Genomic DNA, 19,974 nt, shown 5'->3' with positions numbered 1-19,974 from the left:
AACAAATCATAACTATCTCATTGTCATATCTTAATTTTTAAATTGTATCTTGATAGTTTCAATGAAATTTCTAAGATTATTTGTATAATTGTTAATCTGTAACAAAAATAAGAGCTGCTAAATATGAAATACCCCACAGGTGCTGTGCATTGTGCTAGGTAGATGTGTGGGTGTATACACACACATACACAACACACACACACATCATAATACTACATACAATAAAAATCCTTTTATCTAACATGATTGGGACAAGCAGCTGGTTAGTTCACTTACCGAATTGATTCAAGTAAGGAATCAGAGTTGGGGGTATAGCTCAATGGTAAAGCACTTGCTTAGAATGTGCATGGTACTGGATTTGGTCTCAGTACTACAAATAAATAATAATAATAATAGAATCATTATGAAATGATACCTACTTTAAACATTTTATCAGAACTTAAAAATGTGTACATGTATATTCATTCACCAATCTTTATGTATAATTCTGTTCAATGTTGCTTTCTCTTTTCATGCATAAGCAACATCATAATGCTGTCAATAATTCATCAAATTGTCAAGAATTCCTAGTTTCTATTGATGAAAATTGGAAGGAGAACCCAAAGAAATTTTCAAAGCAATATGATCACATAATTGCAGGTTTTTATGATTTTTAACAAAATTTTATAGTTATCCTGTCCACACCTATTTTAATAACAACTGTTTAGCTTCTCATCTTTAGTGAGACAAACTATATAATTTTAGTAACAATTATTATTAGTATAGGTTTGAGGATAAACTCATCTGATTCTTACTTAGTAAACATACACTTCTAATCATTAAAAGCAAAGGGTACAATTATAATAAGAGAGCAATCATCTAGCTGAGAGGATTCAGTGTGCCATTGATGTCAGTCATTATTGTACAGAGGCAATGGAGAGAATAAGTTATCTGTCATATTAGTTAAGTAGAAGTCATTTATAAACATGTATATTAATAATCCTTACTAGACTTCTGCAAGGAGTGAATATTATTGCCATTTTTATTTTTTTATTTTATTTATTTATTTATTTTTTATTATTATCGCCATTTTTAGAAAGGAGATCTAATTTGCCTGAGATTCCTCCCTGCTAGCTTGTTCCTGGAATTATTCCAGTATATTATTCCAACTACAGTCATTCCATAAAGCTGTATGACTTCTCTTTTATAATCTGCATGTGTTTTAATCTCAGATTTACTTCATGTATTGCCCATCATTATGACTTAGTATATAAGATTCTGTAATGTGACACATTGTTTAGACCTCCTTAGTTATTTTTTTATGAAACACTCATGTTTTTCTTTTTATCCTTCTCCATACAGTTTTGGCTTTATCTGGATACTATCTTACCTTTGCTTTTAGGACATCCTTCTTTGGTCAGGTTAGCTTGTTTCTGAGCAAACCATCTCTTTCTAATTCTTGAGAGGTATGTGTTGTCCCTACTCTGCTTAAATTCTAAGCCATCATCTAGAAAGCAAAGTCTTATTCATCATAGATGTGTTACCATTGTTCATTTCCTGTTTCCTCCTTTCTTTTCAAAAGACAGCTTGTGTCTCTAGCTCCTCTGATTTCCTCTCCGTGACTAACTTTTATTTAGTGATGCTTCTTTTTTTTCTAGTGGTGCCATTCATCCCTATGTGAATCAGCACCAGTGAGATCAGGCTTAACAAGTCTTGAGGCAGCTTTGATGAGCCTCTCACACATTGTAGATAGATGTTCCTAAAGAAAATGTACCTACTGATTAGCCACATCAGAGGCATACAACATTTCAACAGAAGTTATTACCACTACCATCATATCTCTTATCTCCTAGGAGCTTCACTAGTCACTGCTGTTGATTTATGTTTCCTTTCTAGAAGGCCAGGTCCACTGTTTCCAAAATAAACATTGGATTTATAGAGTTTCCGTGTACAGAACTGATACATGTCTCTGGCCCACTTCTTTGTATATTCAAACATCTGATTTTCATATCTCTTGGCACTGTGTTGTATTTTCCTTGGAATTCCAATCCTTACAGACTCCTTTGATAACTCTTAGCACAATGCCTTAATAAGTTGACTAATCTTCCAGATTCAGAGTTTGTTTGTTTGTTTATTTATTTATTTATTTTGAGCTACCTCATTCTTTTGTGATCTAATGTGTTCACTTCACTTTGGGCATACTGGGTCCCTATTATCCTTTCTCCAAATAGCTATCATATTGTAATACAGTTAGAAAACAAAGGAACTCTTGAAGAATATTAATGAAATCTTTATCTTTTACACTTTCTTACCTCTGCTATAAAGACAGATTAGCTTATTGGTCTAGACTTTTTGGTAACTATTTTACCAACCCTCTCTCCAAACTCATATCTCACATAGACTTCTGTGACTTAGTACATGACCACTTCATCCCTCCAATTATTCAGAATGAAATCCTTGCACGCATACTTGATTCTTATCTTTTACCCCCTCATATACCATATCCAAATTATTTTACAATCATACTTGTTTTTTCCTTCAAAAAAGTATCTAGAAGTGATCACTTCTTACTTCCTCCATGCATGATAAATGAATTAACTTCGAAGGGGAGCCACCAGTGTCCTCTGCCTGTAGAAGTTGTGGGCCATCTATTTGGACCTTCCCAGTGCTCAGATGGAACCTTGATATGAAGGCAGATTAGGGAAAGGGATTCCTGCTCAGCAAGTCTCCTCAGAGAGAGAGAGAGAGAGAGCACCAGCACACAAATAGAAAGGCCTCAACCCTTGCCAATGAGTAGCTCTAACATAACATTTTTTAAAATATTTTTTAGTGTTGATGGACCTTTATTTTTTATTCATTTATTTATATATGATGCTGAGAATTGAGCCCAGTGCCTCACACATATGAGGCAAGCACTCTACTACTGAACCACAACCCCAGCCCAACATAACATTTTGAAGATGAGAGGAGGGAAAAAAAAAAAGAGATTGTGTTTTTTAAAGACTTTTTAAATTGAGAAGCTCTTTCATATAATGGTTAAAGAGTATGAAAATTCTCCTTGGAAGTTTTTTTAATTGGTACCAGGGATTGAACCTCTACCACTGAGCCACTTCCCCAGTCCTTTTTTATTTTGAAACAGGGTCTTACTTAGTTGCTTAGGGCCTTATTAAGTTGCTGAGGCTGGCTTTGAACTTGTGATCCTCCTGCTTCAGCCTTCTAAATTGCTGGTATTATAGGTGTGGCCACTGTACCTGGCAAAAGTCTGAATTCAGTAGAGCCAGTTGACCTAGGTCTGAATCCTACCTCTGGCCATGTGATTCTGGGCAGATTCATTAATTAACTTTTCGGTTTTGCTTTTGTGAGATAGGGATAAAATTAGCACTTATCCTTCTTTTATATAGTTGTAAAGATTAGGTTATTTGGTACATGTAAAGCAGTTAAATAGTCCTAATACATAGTTAAGTGTACAATTTTTTTCCCCCAGTGCTGAGGGTTGAACCCAGGGCCTTGTGCATGCTTAGGCAAGCACTTTACCACTGAGCTATATCCCCAACTGTGTTTTTTCTTTTTTTTTAGTGCTGGGAATGGAACCCAGTGCCTCCCACATGCTAAACAAGTGCTCTAACCCTGAGCCTCATTTCCAGAACCCAGCCATTTATTTTTTTAGTTAATTAATTAATTAATTTTTAGTTATAGATGGACACAATATCTTTATTCATTTATTTTTATGTGATGCTGAGGATTGAACCCAGTGCCTCACATGGCGAGGCAGGCGCTCTACCACTGAGCTACAGCCCCATCCCCCAGCCATTTATTTTTAAAGCCAATTTTCAAAGTAGGATTGTGGATATTAGTCTTTCTGATAGCACAGGGAGTTACAAACATTTTAGCGGTGAACCATGTCTGTTTCTCTGTCTTAGGGTTCTCTTTCCTTGACCAATTGAGAACTGTTAAGAAAGCACAGCTACACATTAAGTGCATTCAGCTCCACAGAATTAGTGAATCAGTGAACCAGAACTAGAGATGGAGTAGTCTTAAGGTCTCAATGTATTGCCATTCTATCCATTCTTTTACTCCTGCACTGCAACAGGATGATTCATCCACATTTAGAGAAAGATGGGAGTTTATTTTCAGAACAACATACTAGTCTTCAGTATGAATTTCATAACGGATGTTGCACATTGGTTTTCACCTAGAGCTTTCATTAGACATAGAACTGACCAGAGAGGAGATACTACCAAAGATAATATTCTTTACTTGATATCTTTTTAGAGAGGCCTATTAACAATTACTTCTAGGTATATGAATGTTTCTTAATATTCTTTTTTTTTTTTTTTTTTTTTTTGGTGGTGCTGGGGATTAGAATCCAAGGCCTTGTACATGCAAGGCATGCACTCTACCAGCTGAGCTATATCCCCAGCCCTTCTTAATATTCTTTCTAAACAAACACCCAGGAATGTGTGAACAAGTGCAGCAGCAATTAAGTGACAAAGAACAAGGTGTTCATATGTCCTGTCTATTAAAAATTAACTAGCAGCATGGGTGGGAATAAGGCAGGCCAGAGGCCAGAGTTAGGTTTAAGAAGCTCATTTGTTTGGTGCCCAGCCTGAGAACAATTGATTGACTATTCCCTTTTTCTCACTATTTCTATGCTTCTATATTTGTTTGCTGCTCTGTTTATTTTTCTATAACTCCATTCTTGATATTTTCCCCTCACCTATTTCTAATGTCCTTCTTCCATTACATTTTTTCTTGGTACCATATCCCTGACAATCATTATCTGGAGTGGAAGAGAGGCTGACTAGACCTTCACATTCAAAATTAGAAAATTCTTAAATCCTCCTTTTTCTGTTAGTATCAATTATTATCTTCAATTATGGAGAACCATGAATGCTCACTACTGCTAATCTAATTAAGTGACAAAGAACAAGATGTTCATATGTCCTGTCTATTAAAAATTACCTAGCAGCATGGGTGGGGATAAGGCAGGCCAGAGGCCAGAGGTAGGGTTTAAGAAGATATCAAGTAAAGAATATTATCTTTGGTAGTATCTCCTCTATGGCCACGAAAGTAGTACCATTATGAGAACCTTCTAGCTGCTTTTTCAAAATCTTCAATTATGGAGAGCCATGAATGCTCACTATGAGAGCACTACTGCTCTTTTGGGTATGATGATTTTTCACTGGGTGTTGCAGGATGGTTGGCATTCCTGGCTTCAGTGTCAAGTGCCATTAACATATTGCCAATCATTGTGACCACCAAAAATGACTTCATATATTTCCAAACAACCTACAAAGTAGTGATATAGCACAAACTGCTAGAGAGGCAATTAGAAGCATATCACCCAAATATTGGACCCAGCTGCTCATTATTAACCATTGTGTATAATTTGATGGAGCAACTTAATTGCCTAAGTATTTGTGTGTAGGAAAAATGTAGCTATTATGGCCACTAAAGTGGTACCATTATGAGACCCTTCTAACCACTTTTTCAAAATCTAAAATGTTAGAAAATCTAAGATCTCTATTGGTAGGTTTTACATACACACGAAATATTTTCTTAAAGGAATATATTAGGTTTTCATAAAGTTATTGGTTTATGAAATGAATATGTACATGTGAGCTTTAACTTTCTCAAAGTATATTCACTTTTAATTTATAGGATTAAAGTATCTCTTTTTTAAAGTGATTTAAAAATATAATACAAAGCACATGTATACTTCAGAATCCCTTGTACTAATGATTTTTAAAAAAATTTTTTAGTTGTAGATTGACACAATATCTTTATTTTATTTATTTTTTTAATGTGGTGCTAAGGATCAAACTCAGTGCCTCACACATGCCACGTAAATGCTCAACCACTGAGCTACAACTCCAGCCCCTTGTACTAATGATTTTTCAAACTGTACTTTAAAGGGACTGGAGTTGTGGCTCAGTGGTAGAGTGTTTGCTTAGCATGTGCGAGGCACTAGGTTTGATCCTCAGCACCACATAAAAATAAATAAATAAAATAAAAAACTGTACTTTAAGAGTTTGATGTTATAGTTTGTTAATGTTATACAAATAATTATTATAACTTTTCTTCATCCTTTTACATTTCAGAGAAAACATTTTGAAGAAAACTGGACACAGTCTGAGCAAAACCAAACAGAAGAGAAAAAGAAAAAGAAACAAAAAGCATAATAGTCTTACTGAAATTATGGAAGAAAACTCATTTGAAACCTTAAATTATCTTAAAATAGGAGATCAGGTCCCAAATGAAGAGGAAGATTTTGAAGAGAATGAAAGAGAATCAGTGTGTCCCTTCACTGGTGGCCTAGTAGGAAATTTTGTGAATGGCTATAAAGAAAAAAGTCAGAAAAGCACAGATCCTGAAGATAGTTTTCCAAATGTTATATCTATAGTTGAGTTGGACAAGACACCAGATAATTACTTCCCTAAGGAAAATGATGACTTGTTTCTAACTTTGTCATCAATCCCAAATGAAGGCTCTGTAACTTGTCCAACAGGGACTCAAAATCTTTCCTATTTAACAAGGGATGACTCCTTGGGTATGAAGATAGAAAAGCATGTTGGAAATAGGCAAAACTTATCATTAGACACCCAGGAACTATTTGCTGATAAAACCCCATGTTCATTTATGCAGAAAAGAGAGATGGTACATAAAAGTCTCTCAAATGAACCAATTCTGTGCCATCAACGTGGATCTCGAACTTCAGATAATGTTTTAAGAGAGGAACAAGGAGTGCATACAACTAAAAACAATTATTGGGCTTTTTTCACAACCAATTCATCTGAAGAATTACAACGAGGCTCTGAAAGACAATCCTATTTTGGTAGCTGGCCTGAGGGACCACATAAGTTTGTATGTGAACAGAGACCAAAGAAAGATAGATCACGTAAACTGACCCATCCTGACAGTGGAGAACAATTGATTAAATTAATCTCCACTTCTGAAGGAGTATCAGGACCAGGAAGTGGTCCAGAAACATTGACAGAGGAGAAACTACTGATAGAAAATGAAGATTTGTCACATCCAACTGAAACTATAGATTCATTCATGAAAACAGACACAGATATCCTCAGCAGCTACTTATCTCAACTGGACATCACCCATAGTGCCTTACAATCAACAACTAATAAGAAAAGGAGAGAGAATAGGATTTTAAATTTGGTACCAAACTTACTGGGACAGAGTCATTTCAGTGCAAAAGAAGGGGAGAAATGTGGCCTGTTACCTAAAAACTTTGGATTGAACATTATTTGGGGAGAAATAAAAGATAGAATTTCAGAAATCAATAACCAAGAAGAGAATGAGCAAAAAGTTATGATCTTTGATCATCATTCATTGTGGTTTTACCCTGATATTATCAAAGATTCATTTCTAAATATTGGTGGAAATTTTTATTCTCACTACTTGTCATTTAGTAGACTAGGGTATGCTCTGTATTTTTACAGAAGCCCTATTCCTTCTCTTGTGTTGCATTATATATCTAGCTTTTGGATGGTATCTTTTACCAACAAAAAAACGTTTTTGACTTTCAAATCACAAACAATAGGCAATAAGCTAAAAGAGGTAGGGTTTATTTCTTCAGAAGTTTTAATTAGGCAACCTGATACTTTGTGCTCTTTGAGGGGTACCTCTGAAAGATTTGGTGAAAAGCTGAAGAGATGGGAAGAATCTAAGCCATTACAGTGTTTACCAACTGAGGATCTCCAAGATTTAACAAGCACTGATTTTAATACCTTTGAGCTTCCATTATCAAAAGGATTTGCCTTTCAACTAGTAACGCTTTTTGGATCTCCTGGAGTTCCAATGGGTAAATTGCTTTCATTTACCAACAATAAAAGGTCCATGTGCAGTAAATTCTTATTTTTTATATATTATATATATAAATGGATAGATAGATAGATATTTTATTTGTCATATATATGCATGTGTATATATATGTGTATGTGTGAGTGTGTGTATATATACTTTTATTTTATTTTTCTGTGGCGCTGGGGATTGAAACTAGGGCCTTGTACATGTGAGGCAAGCACTCTACCAACTGAGCTATATCCCTAACCCCTGTCATATATATTTATATATAAATTTTACACATGAAAATTTTAAGTGCCTATTCCAAAAACAACCAAGAGTAAATTTAAAGGGCAAATGGAAACTAAAAAGAAAAACAAAAAGAACCATTTATAGCACAAAATAAAGCACTAATATTCTCTTTAAAAAATTATTTGCTATCTTATTGAATTTGGAGAGTTCTTATATATTCTGGAAACATATTAGATATATACTTTAAAACTATTTCCATCTGTCTATGGTATCTTCTTGTCCTATTCATTAAGTGTCTTCTAAAGAGTAGAAGTTTTTAATTATAATGAAGTCAAATTTATCATTGCTGTCTTTTATAAATTGTGGTTTGGGTTTTAACCAAGAAATCTTGGGGTACCCCTGGCTTAAAAAGTATTTTTCCTATCTTCTCCTGAAAGTGTTTCAGTTTTGTATTTCACATTTATATTTATGATCCATTTTTAGATTGTGAACATGATATAAGGAATCGATTGAAGTTTTTCTTTTTCTAAAGTATGGATATTTAGTTTTAGGACCATTTAGGGAGAAGACTTTCCTTTCTCCACTCAATTGAATTTGTACCCTTATTTAAAACAAGTTTATGTATACAATCATTTTTAAAAATTTTTTTCCATAGCTTTATTGGGGTAAAACAGAAGTCAATAAAATATACATATTTAAGTATGCAATTTGGTCAGTTTTGACATGTATGTAACCTATACAATCAATATTAAACTCATTTCCATTACTTTTTTAAAATTTGAAATCATTCAGACTGTGTTTCCTGCAGTAATATTCTTAATAGAAAGTGCTCTCATAAGTCAATAAGAAACCAAGTAAATTCTTAAGTTGTTTCTACCTGGTGTTAGTGATTTCATGTAATTTATTGGTTGTGTGATAACTTTCAACCCCCAAAATGAGGACCCTTAGTTAAGGAACTTTGCCTTTTACAGTTCCCATCCCTTGCCACCAAAATAGTCTTCATAAATGTCACTGAGTGCCTAGAATATTTGGACTCTCCATTTAAGTAGACACTGAGAAGAATGAAGGATGAGGCAGACATACAGTGACCACGTAACAGAGATGGGCTGCTTTATTATTACTTTTTTCAAACTTTCTACTTTTTACCTTTCCCTTGTTTGGCACATGGCCCTTTTCTCATGCACAATTTTGGCCTCCCAGATATGAGATTAGTAAAGTAGAGATAGCAAAGATTAAATGACAAAGACGTACTTTTTAAAGATTGAGAAGGGTTCTAACAAGATGAGGAGAGAGTTCAAGTAGTTAGAAATGTTTTCAAGTTGACTAGTTGAACTCTCTCCTAATCTCTTAAGAATGTTATTTTTGGGGGCTGAGATTTGTAGCTCAGTGGTGAAGCACTTGCCTCACATATATGAGGCACTGGTGCTGATCCTCAGCACCACATAAAAATAAATAAAGGTGATAAAGGTATTGTGTCCATCTACAACTAAAAATATATATTTTTTAAAAAAGAAAATATTTTTTGGAAATGAAAAATCCACCTGTGAATAAATCAAGGGAATATATGATTATCAATATTCTAAGTAAATTTATATTTAATAATAATCATGTTTAAGATGCTAACTGTCCTATAGAGGAAATGGAACACAAATCCCAACTATTCCTTCTCTATTACTCAATACCTGATGCTTTCCTAGTACTCTTCCTTAGGAATAGGTTAAGAGCCAAGAAGCCAAAGTTCCAATCCCTGGAACTTTGTTCTCCAGTTCTTTTGGATCTTCCTGTTCTCCTTTACCTACTTGGGTTCCCACACCATGCTGTCTCTCAAAACATGTCCTCCCTGGTTTTTCACTTTGCCCCTAAACTTATGATGTTCCAGATAAACTTGGTCCCAGGAACTCCGACCAAAAATTGCCTAAGTCTCAGTGCAGGGGTCATAATTATCAATCTAGTTTTGATATTCTGATATCACATTGAACATACTTGTTACCTTTATGAAAAACTGCAATTTTTCTATCCTAATAAATGTGCCAACAAGTAAACCAAAAAAACCCTCAATTTTTTGAATTTAAAATGCATGAGAAGCTAATTTTTCAGGCTTTCTCCTTGCTTTTTAATTCTTAGCCAAGAATAAACCTTCACTGCTAAAAAATAAATATAATGAATAAATAAATGAAATAACGTTTGTTTTGAAGAATTTTAAGACATTTTAGGCCGGGGATCTTAGTTCACGGTTTATATTCTGAAATTACATGCAAATTTTTTTGGTATTATTTTGTGCCCCTTTCTTGGTAGAAGTCCATAGATTTTATTAGCTTCTCCTAGAGGTCCATGACTCAGAAAGATTAACAGTTACTGCCTTAGATCAGTAAGAAAAAGCAAGAAGTCACAGGTGTAAAGATTCTAAACCTCTTCCTCTCTTGAATCAACAATGATCAAGCATCCATTAATTAGACTTCAAAAACTTTTTAAAGGAAATAGACCTTATTCATCAAATAGCTTACTTTCTAACTGGGGAAACAAAAATAACAAAATAAAATTACGGCACATAGAAAATATACATGACAAGCTTATGAATATTTTATGAGCGAGATTAGCAGTGTTAAAGGGATTGTTGAAGAGAAGATGGGGTTGTGGTTTTGTTTGGTATCCTTTCAATATGAAAGTGAATTATAAACAGTCTTTATACAAAAGAAAAAGAAAATGGCTTGAAAAACAAGCAAAGAGAAAGAATTTCAAATTTGAAAAAAGGGAGAGAAAGAAACTCTTAAGTAGAGGCTGTAAACTGATTTGCTTGGCTACATTGGACAAGCCAAGCCATGATGTATGATCAGTGGCCTTGTAAATAAGGCAGGGAACTCAAATGAATCCTAGTAAAATAAAAATAATTTTTGTGGTTTGGCATGGCTGATATTGTATGTTATGGTTGTGTGTTAATGTTTGGACTTGTTTATGAGCTTCTTCATTTTGAGGAAAATTTCCCCCAGACACTCATATGGAAGAAACAATTTTCAGGAAGACTAAATTTGCTATAGCTGAAATGCTTAATACGTGTCACAGAAAAGGATGACTATTTAAATTTTATGCCTTGAGACAGTACCACTTAAAGCTATTATATATGTGTATGTCTTTATGTATATATATTTTTACTTAATGAGAGTATGGACTATGATACATATCATTTTATATATGTACTTAATAAGGATTTTATTTTAGTCTGGATACTGTTTACTAATAGAAGTCTGAGACAGACTCTTGATTTAGCCATCTTCAAAATCAGAGTGTTAATGTTATAGCAGCCTACATTGCATATCTTCACATTTAGGGTGAAAAATCCGTGTGACATTTGAGATGAAATTTATTTCTCCTTTTTTTTTTTTTTCACAGAATCCTTATTACCTGATGACTATGTTATTCCCCTTGACTGGAAAACACTGAAGATGATCTATTTGCAATGGAAGATGTCAATAGAGGTATATTTTTATAGCTTTCACAGAAGATCTTCTCTTAACTGTTTTTTTAAAACTTGAAATCAGAACCTAGCAAGGGCCTAAAGCAACTTAGCAAGACCCTGTCTCAAAAAATAAAAAGCCTTGGGGATATGGCTCAGTGGTTAAGAACCCCTGGGTTCAATTTTCAGTACAAAATAAAAATTAAAATTGGAGAAAATCTGTTCATTACACTTAACAGAGAAGTGCTACATCCATTATATTAAATTAGAAGATGATGGGGTATAGCAGGAAGGAATTATTTTAAAAAAGAGAAAAAGAATGTGTGGGGCTGCAGATGTGGCTCAAGTGGTAGCGCGGTCTCCTGGCATGCATGCGGCCCAGGTTTGATCCTCAGCACCACATACAAACAAAGATGTTGTGTCCGCGGAAAAACTGAAAAATAAATATCGAAAATTCTCTCTCTCTCTCTCTCTCTCTCTTTAAAAAAAAATTCTCTCTCTCTTTAAAAAAATTCTCTCTCTCTCTCTCTCTCTCTCTCTCTCTCAAAAAAAAAAAAAAAAGAATGTGTGGATGCGTAGATAATATATGCAAGTTTTCTTTTAACTTTTCCCAAGAGAAAGTCGAATTAAATTCCCTTTGTTGAAGTGTGTGCACATCAACACTGTGTATGATTAAGGTATCCATTTTGGGAGAGCCCTTTCTTCTTCATTATATTTTTTCTCCTATCCAGTCCTTAATATTATCCTGTTATAGAATAACAGCTACAAATTAGACTTATATTTACTTGACTTGGAAGTATCTCATTATTGGAGTGATTTGTTGGTCCATAGTGGAAGACATGCCTATTTTTGAGGGCTGTTCATTTTCCAGGAGGCTGGAGGAGGACCGGCTTAGACAATTAGAAAGATGATGATGGAAACTCTGGAAAAGCCAGTCCTCTAACATGATGGGGGTGACGGGGGCTCTGTTTATGTTAATTAATAGTGATTTGAATGAGCCCAGAGGCATTGCTAGGGATACATTTTGAAATAAATAGTAAAGTGGAAGTTTAGTGAAACATTATGTAACTAATAATTTAGAAGCATAGGTATTTTTTACTTGTTCATATAAGTACTGCGACAGTAAGCTACATTTGTTTTGTGTTTCCATACAGTAAAATCAAATATATCTTTTTATGCTTCTTATTTCTCTTTATTCTCCATAGAGATCTTATTACTATTTACTTACACACACACACACACACACACACACACACACACACACACTGAACAATACTTCAAATATTTGTATTGATATTTGTGATTGTGTTGCTGTTTTATCATTTTAGGAATGTCTCTGTGTAGAGTAAAATGACAGTGTAAACTTAAACACAATGCCAAATGTTTTTTTTTTTTTGCCAAATGTTAATCATTATTTTATGTATTTGATAATTTCTAGAAAAGACAGAAGAAGATTGGTTAGAAAGAATTCTTGAATTGTAAGTATTACTTATTCCAGAGACCTATGTATGATCAGAGTGAATATTGACGTTATTTGGTTGTAATAGCTCATATGTACCACAGTAGAAGAGTAAGATCTAAAAAATGCAGTTTGTTACCATAGCAACCCTGTGTGCTATTGCGCATGATGCTTTTATTTCCTTTAAATGTAGATATTTTTGTGAAATACAACAAAGCTTAGATTGTTGCTCCCAAATTTATTTTCCCACTTTATTGGTTAGAACATATTTTAGAGCATTCTCAAAACACAAAATTTATGAGAAATCTCCCCCGGGGTTGGTATGTGAGCAGGCCTAGGAATTAAGGATTGTAGGTTATATTTAAATACGTCAGAAATTAAATACTTCAGATTCAGAAAGGAGAAAATGTATAGACATATTCATGTTATATTTTAAACTTGATATCAAGTTGACATTAAAATAAACACATTGCACTTTCCCCTCAAATGCCTAAATTATGAAATAAACACAGCTGCTACAATTTCAGTGTATATGTGTCAATTTGATAAGAATTGAATGCATTGTGATTTACCATATGTTTTCTTTCTTAATTATAACTCTTACTTCTAAGAGTATTCTATATTTTCATTTCTCATATACCCCCCCAAAATATTTTTGTTTCCTTTAAACCTGCTTCTGCTGAAAAAAGAGGGAAAAGAACTAAAGATTTAGGGTAAGAGTTTAGAGATTTGGAAGGGCCACATATGGATGAGATAAGAGGTGAGGAATTCTCAAGAAAGGAGGGGAAGACATTCATTCATTTATCCAACAGATATTTATTGAGTTGCCTCAAGCCAGATATCGTTTTATATTCTGAGGATATGGCAGTGAAAACATTCCTGCTCTCCTGAAATTTATGTTATAGGGATGGAAGTTAGGAAAGGACTATTTTCCTTCCCTAGCCTGAGATGGCCCCAATATGACAAGATATTAGTAAAAGCAGCATGAGTAACCATGGCTGTGTTTGGCTATGGTTAACTCAAGAGTCTTCTGTCTGCTAAATTTGAATATTTTGTGTCAAGGGCACTTTTTACACCATAATTTTGATTTTGATGTTAATCTTCTTCATGCATTACAAACTGCCCTCTACGGACTGGACCTCACTCACATTAAATTCTTAATTTTCTTTTACTTTGTCAGGACATTTTGTGAGTGTTGTAACTATGTGCATTTTTTTTTTTTATAATTGAGAAAGGGTCTCCCTATTTTGTGTTTGGCATAATGTGGGTCTTAAAGGGTAAATAGAAATTTAGAAAGAGGGAACTAAGTAGCAGGAAAGTCCTGTTTGGCTCTGGGAGCCCCCAAGGTCTTGCCTATTTCAAAATGCACTCCTTGATGGTTGCAAAATATTGATATTGTAGCACTCCTTTGTGTTGGAGGGGTGTTGGAGAGAATAGATTTCCATTTGCAAACTACTGCTGCCTGGCTGTGTGTTTTAGTTAGTTTTGTGACACTAACCAAAAGACCTGAAGGGAACAACTTAGAGGAGGAAAAGCTTATTTTGACTTAGGATTTCAGAAGTTCAGTTCATAGCACTGGCCCAAGATGAAGCAGAGCATTGTGGTGGAAGGGCATGGCAGAAGGAAGATGCTCAGGATATGACAACCAGGAAGCAGAGGGAGAGAGTTCTGCTCACCAGGGACAAAATATAAACCCCAAAGGCGCACCCCCAGTGATCTTCTTCTGGCTACACCCTATCTGCCTGTAATTACTGCCCAGATTCATCTACCAATTAAGTTAAGGCTCTTATAACCCAGTCATTCCACCTCTGAACATTCTTACATTATCTCACATGTGAACTTTTGGGGGATACCTCATATCTAAATTATAACACTGTGTGATCATAAACAAATCACCTTTTTTTTCAGATTTTCTATTATTCTTTTTTTTGTACCATACGATTTATTTTTATTTTTTTTAGTCATACATGACAGCAGAATGTATTTTGACATATATACATACATGGAATGTACATACATCAATCATATTGTCTATTCTATTCTGCTGCCCAACAAATTACCTTCTCAGAGCCTCAATTTCTTTACCTATAAAAATAGGTTTATAATACCAACCTGTCATAGAGATATTAAATGAGGAATAAATGCAATAACTTATACAAATTATTTTGCATGGTTCCTTCTGCTAAATACCTCCTTGAGTGAAAGCATTGCTAAATGCTCCCTAGCACAGTAGAAATTGTGTTATCTGGGAGAGGAACTTCTGACCCAGTAAACTTGTTAATGCATGTGCTTGAATTAGTGATATTAACTTTTTGTTAATTAAATAACTAGACTTCAGGGAATACTATAAAGAACAAGTTTCAATTTAGGAACAGGTGGTTGGGAAATGTCTGTGGGATGGGCTCATATATGTGGGTAGGACCAGATGAAGTGTGGACTGAGGGGATGGTATACAGTGCTAAATGCCAGCGGAGTGCTATAACTAGGGCAGCAAACACTGGGAATCTGGAAACAAACTCTGTTCCTCTCATCATTTTTCTGGGTTTGTGTTTGTTTATAGCTGAGTCCTCCCGTTTTCACAGTGATTCTGAAGACCCTGAGCACCTGCTCAGCACTGACCTGAAGAACTCTTTTCAGGGTTGGACCCATTGGATACCAAAAGTGGTTTGGATAATCTGTCCAACTATTCTTGATAAGTTATCTGAATAACAATAAAAAACTCAACAGAAGAGGTAACCATTTAAGTATTTTATTATTAATTTTGAAGATGTTTGCCATACTTTTATGTTACAGAAGAATAAGGTACAGAAAATTTGAGGAACTTTTTTTTAAAAATTGCATCAGGATCAGAAGTGTAGGTCTTATATCTGACTATTGGCCTGATATTTCATTTCTAGAATTCTGAAACCCAAAAAGCTCTCAAAACCAAAATCGTTTTTGTTTTGTTTTTCCAATATTTATTGTGGTAAAATACATAATAAAATTTATTCTCTTAACCATTCTGAAGGTATAATATCCCACCATCACCATCATCCATCTCTAGAACTCTACATTTTATAAAACTGCAACTCTGTACCCATCCATTAAACATTTCCCCAGTCTCTGTACCCTTAGCTCCTGGCAAACACTGCTTTGTTTTAAAAATAAGTTTAGAATTAAAACTAAGTTGACAGCTAAGCCTGACTCAAATTGATTAATTTTACTCCTGATTTATCCCCATGTGGTATGTATTTGAGTATATTCATATATTTTGCTTCAGAAATATTAATATATTTAATTATTAGGGACTTCCCCAGATCCCACTGGAAATATAAAGTAATACGTGTTCTTATATGTATTACTTCAACAAGCAAACACTTTCTGAGTTCTGAAACATATCAGACCTCTGGGATTTGGTTAGGGATTGTAGGACCTATAATATACTAAGGTTACTAGTATTGTTTTATTATTTAAAATTCTGTTTTAGTTTAGCTGACCTTAAGATCTGAAAATTCATTTTTGAAAAATATAAACTAAGGGGCAATTTTCTACTCATTCAACATTGTATACTGCCGCAGTCTGGCTGGGCACAATTCAGGAGCCTCTTGTCAAAAGAAACTAACTTTATTTTTAGAACCACACAGGCAAACAAAATAGCTCCTCAGGAAAAACCTTCAGAGCCCAACTGCAACCACTGGCTTCTTACAAGCCTTGCCACAAACCTCCCCCACCTCCTGCTCTTGAGGCCGATTGGCTGGGTCACATGGGCGGAGCCAAAAAAAGTCCCCCAATGAGCAGCTCCATGGTCTGAAAGGGCAGGGAAACAGCCCAATGAGCATCACTGCAGAGGAGCCAATCAGTTGGCAGCTAGAAGTTGCTGGGGCCGCTGTGAGCCAATCATCAGCTGGCAGCTGGAAGTTTGCTGGCAGCTGGAAGTTTGCTGGGGCCCCTTTGGCTGTGGCTCTCAATAGTAGATATTTGCTTAAATCCCCTGTTTTCAGGAAGCATGTTCAACCTGTCTTAAGCCCCTCTTGGAGGATCCTTTGTTTTTACCTTCTCCAAATGATACCCCTGTAGGTGTGGGGGAGGGGGTGTTTGTTTGCTGGGGGGAGTATGCTGGGATCAAATCTAGGCCTAGGCCTTGTGTGTGCACTACCACTCACATGTCCCAGTCCTGATGTCTGTTTCTTAAACAGATTTTGAACTCCTTTTTGGTTTAGAGCCCCACCGCCATCTCCAGATCTTCCAATTCCTGGGATTTAACCACTGCCTCCCCAAACCTCCCAAACTAACCTTCTTTACATTTTAGTATGAGAGGTTTTAAGGAGGGAGTGAAAGTTAAATGCTTATGTTCAATCCGCCATCTTTATTAAATATTTATTTATTTGCTTTGTTTAAAGTAGCTCAATATTTTCTGTATGTTTATTTTGTATACTTTCTGTATACAAAATAAACAGAGACCCTAGTCTTCAGTGTTTTGTGGTCCTCTTCAGGCTCCTAGAGCTATTGTGAAAGTGTACTTGCCTTTGGCCCAGAATGTGATTGTTTTAGCACAGATCTGACTGGTATTAGTGTTGTGACATATTCTGCATTACTTTTCTTTCTTGTTTGTCTTCCCCTAATGTCTTCCTCAGGCTTCTAGAGGAAGGATGAGGAAAGAGCCAGGAGGGAAGCAGAATCAGGGGAAGGGGAAGGACAGCAATCAGGAGTGAGTGGGACTTTGGCATTTGACAAATTATTGCTTTCTTATGTACTTTCAACAGGAAAGCATCTGAGGCTTTCTGGTTAATATATTAGAATCTGCATCATCATAACTATACCTAAGGATAGTATTAGAAATATTTAATGATGGGTATGTTGTGGGCAGTGACAGTTATGGAGCACCTTTATGCTGTGCTGATGTGTATATATATATATATATATATATATATATATATATATATATATATATATCCATGCTTATACTTGGGTATAGCATGCCCCAGCTTTCTACAACTATCTCCCGCTTTTATTGCCTTTCCCTAATTTCTGGAATGGAGCTTTAGAGAAATGGGTTTTGGCTATTCTTCCTCCTTCCAGGCTCCCTCCATGAAGCTTAGACCCTGTGCATAGTGGCAATATTAGATGCTGTGGAATTGGAAGGTAATGGTCCTTCCCATAGGGAAAAAGTCTCTGTTATAAGAGTGAAATATGGAATTCAGAAGTGTGTGTGTGTGTGTCTTGGGGGTGTGGGTATGGTGTATGTGTGTGTCTTGGGGGTGTGGGTATGTTATCAAAACCAGACTTAGCCAAAGGAGATTTCTGTACTGGCAGATTTATCCACTAGTTTTTCTTACCTCCCTTTCTCCTTCTCTTCCTTCTTTTTTTTTTTTTTTTTTGAGATAGGGTCTCCGTTATACTCTCAAATAACTGGGACTACAGATGTACACCACTGCACCTGACTTCAAGTTTATTTTCTTTATGTCCATAATAGTAATGGTTTCTAGTACACAAAGGTGAGATTGTGGCAGTCGTCACATGATAGAAAAATGGACCCTAGAGCTGAAAAGCTGGTTATGTAAACAGAGTGTACTAATGAGTGTTTTATTATAGGTATTCTCTAAAAGGTATCCACCTATCTGGAGACTGTCACATAGTTGGACTGTGGAGTTGTCCATCAGATGATCTGAAAACAGCTAACAGCAAGGCTGTTCTCAGATCTGTAAGATTACGATTACTTACTCTGTTTATTCCTCACCTGACACTATATACTATCTGGTTCAGTGTTTTTTTGTGGTGCTCCAGGTTGAATCTACAGCGTCATGTATACTAGGCAAGTGTTTTACCATTGAGCTATACCCCAGACCTCCTTTTATATAATATTTTGAAACAGGGTCTCACTAAATTGCCTGGGCTAGAATTTGTGGCCTCAGTCTCTGGAACTGAATAAGTCAATCTTTAGTAAGAGCTAGCCCCTCAGGCTTATCAACTAAAAAAGTAGTTCAGGTTTTCATATAATTATTGAGCTCCTTCTGAATATCAGGCATTGTGTAGCTTCTGGATGACAAGAATAAGTAAAACACTTTCCCTGTTGTTGAAATTATAGTCTAGTGGGAGGAAACAGATACACAGTTAACTTTAAACAATGTGGTTTTGAGGAATAAATCTGGGAAAATAGAGCTTGTTGACTAGTTAAATGTGGGAATTAAGCCCAAAAGAAAGTGTCTGGGATCACTTCCAGGTACTGCTGACCATTTTCTTCTCCTTGAAACTCTCTCCCTCTGAGCTTCCAAACACCTATATTAGTGTTCAGTCTACACTGCTGATCATTCCCTCATCTCACCTTCTCTGGATCTGCTTCAAGGGCACAGTCCTTAAATGCTGGTACCCTCAGCTATCTGTTTCTATTCATAGGGGCCAGAATTTTCAAAGCTCTGTTTTCAGCTCAGCTTTCTCTTTTGAGCAATACCTCATATTTCTCATCATCTATCAGGTAACTCCACCTGTCAGAGGCATTGCACGTGCGATCAGTGTATCAGAACCTCTTGCTTCCAAAGCTGCATGTCTTCCTGCTGCCATGACACAGCCTGAGACCCCCCCCCCGCCCCCACAGAGGAGAATAGTAATACAGTAGATAAGAAGTCTCATGTAGCACTGTCTAAAAGAAATATAATGCCAAACACATATATAACTTATACTTTATAATAACCACAATAAAACAGTGAAAAAAAACCAGATAAAGTTTTAATGTTAATCCATTATATCCAGTGTATTATCAGTTCAGTGTATAATCAATATAAAAATCAATGAGTTGGGCGAAGTGGCCCATGCCTGTAATCCCAGCTGAGATTGGGAGGCTGAGGCAGGAGGAATACAAGTTTAAAGCTGGCTTCAGCAAAATCAAGGTACTAAGCAACTCAGTGTGACTCTGTCTCTGAATAAAATACAAAATAGGGCTGGGGATGTGGCTCAGTGGTTGAGTGCCCCTGAGTTCAATCCCTGGTACCAAAAATAAATAAATAAAATTATTAATGAGATTTTTTTTTTCATTTGAAACCTTAGGAATTCATTGCCT

At 35.5% G+C, this 19,974-nt stretch overlaps 1 protein-coding gene across 3 annotated transcripts in view; it reads left to right on the top strand.

Annotated features, from left to right (window-relative positions):
• The window catches only part of LOC113177492 (NEDD4-binding protein 2-like 2), an 82,804-nt gene extending 66,738 nt beyond the window's left edge, over positions 1–16,066 (top strand). For all 3 annotated transcript variants that reach the window (XM_026382026.2, XM_077795148.1, XM_077795149.1), the window contains 4 exons: positions 6,081–7,798; positions 11,419–11,504; positions 12,921–12,960; positions 15,502–16,066. In XM_026382026.2, coding sequence (XP_026237811.2) covers positions 6,081–7,798; positions 11,419–11,504; positions 12,921–12,944 — 1,828 coding nt within the window. In that variant the 3' untranslated portion in view covers positions 12,945–12,960; positions 15,502–16,066. The remainder of the gene's footprint in view (positions 1–6,080; positions 7,799–11,418; positions 11,505–12,920; positions 12,961–15,501) is intronic.
• Positions 16,067–19,974: the final 3,908 nt, after the last annotated feature.

The sequence above is a fragment of the Urocitellus parryii genome, chromosome 2 (assembly GCF_045843805.1).
Source record: "Urocitellus parryii isolate mUroPar1 chromosome 2, mUroPar1.hap1, whole genome shotgun sequence".
Classification (NCBI taxonomy): Eukaryota; Metazoa; Chordata; class Mammalia; order Rodentia; family Sciuridae; genus Urocitellus; species Urocitellus parryii.
Note: the sequence above shows the minus strand (reverse complement) of the source record. Positions and strands in the feature narration are given on the sequence as shown.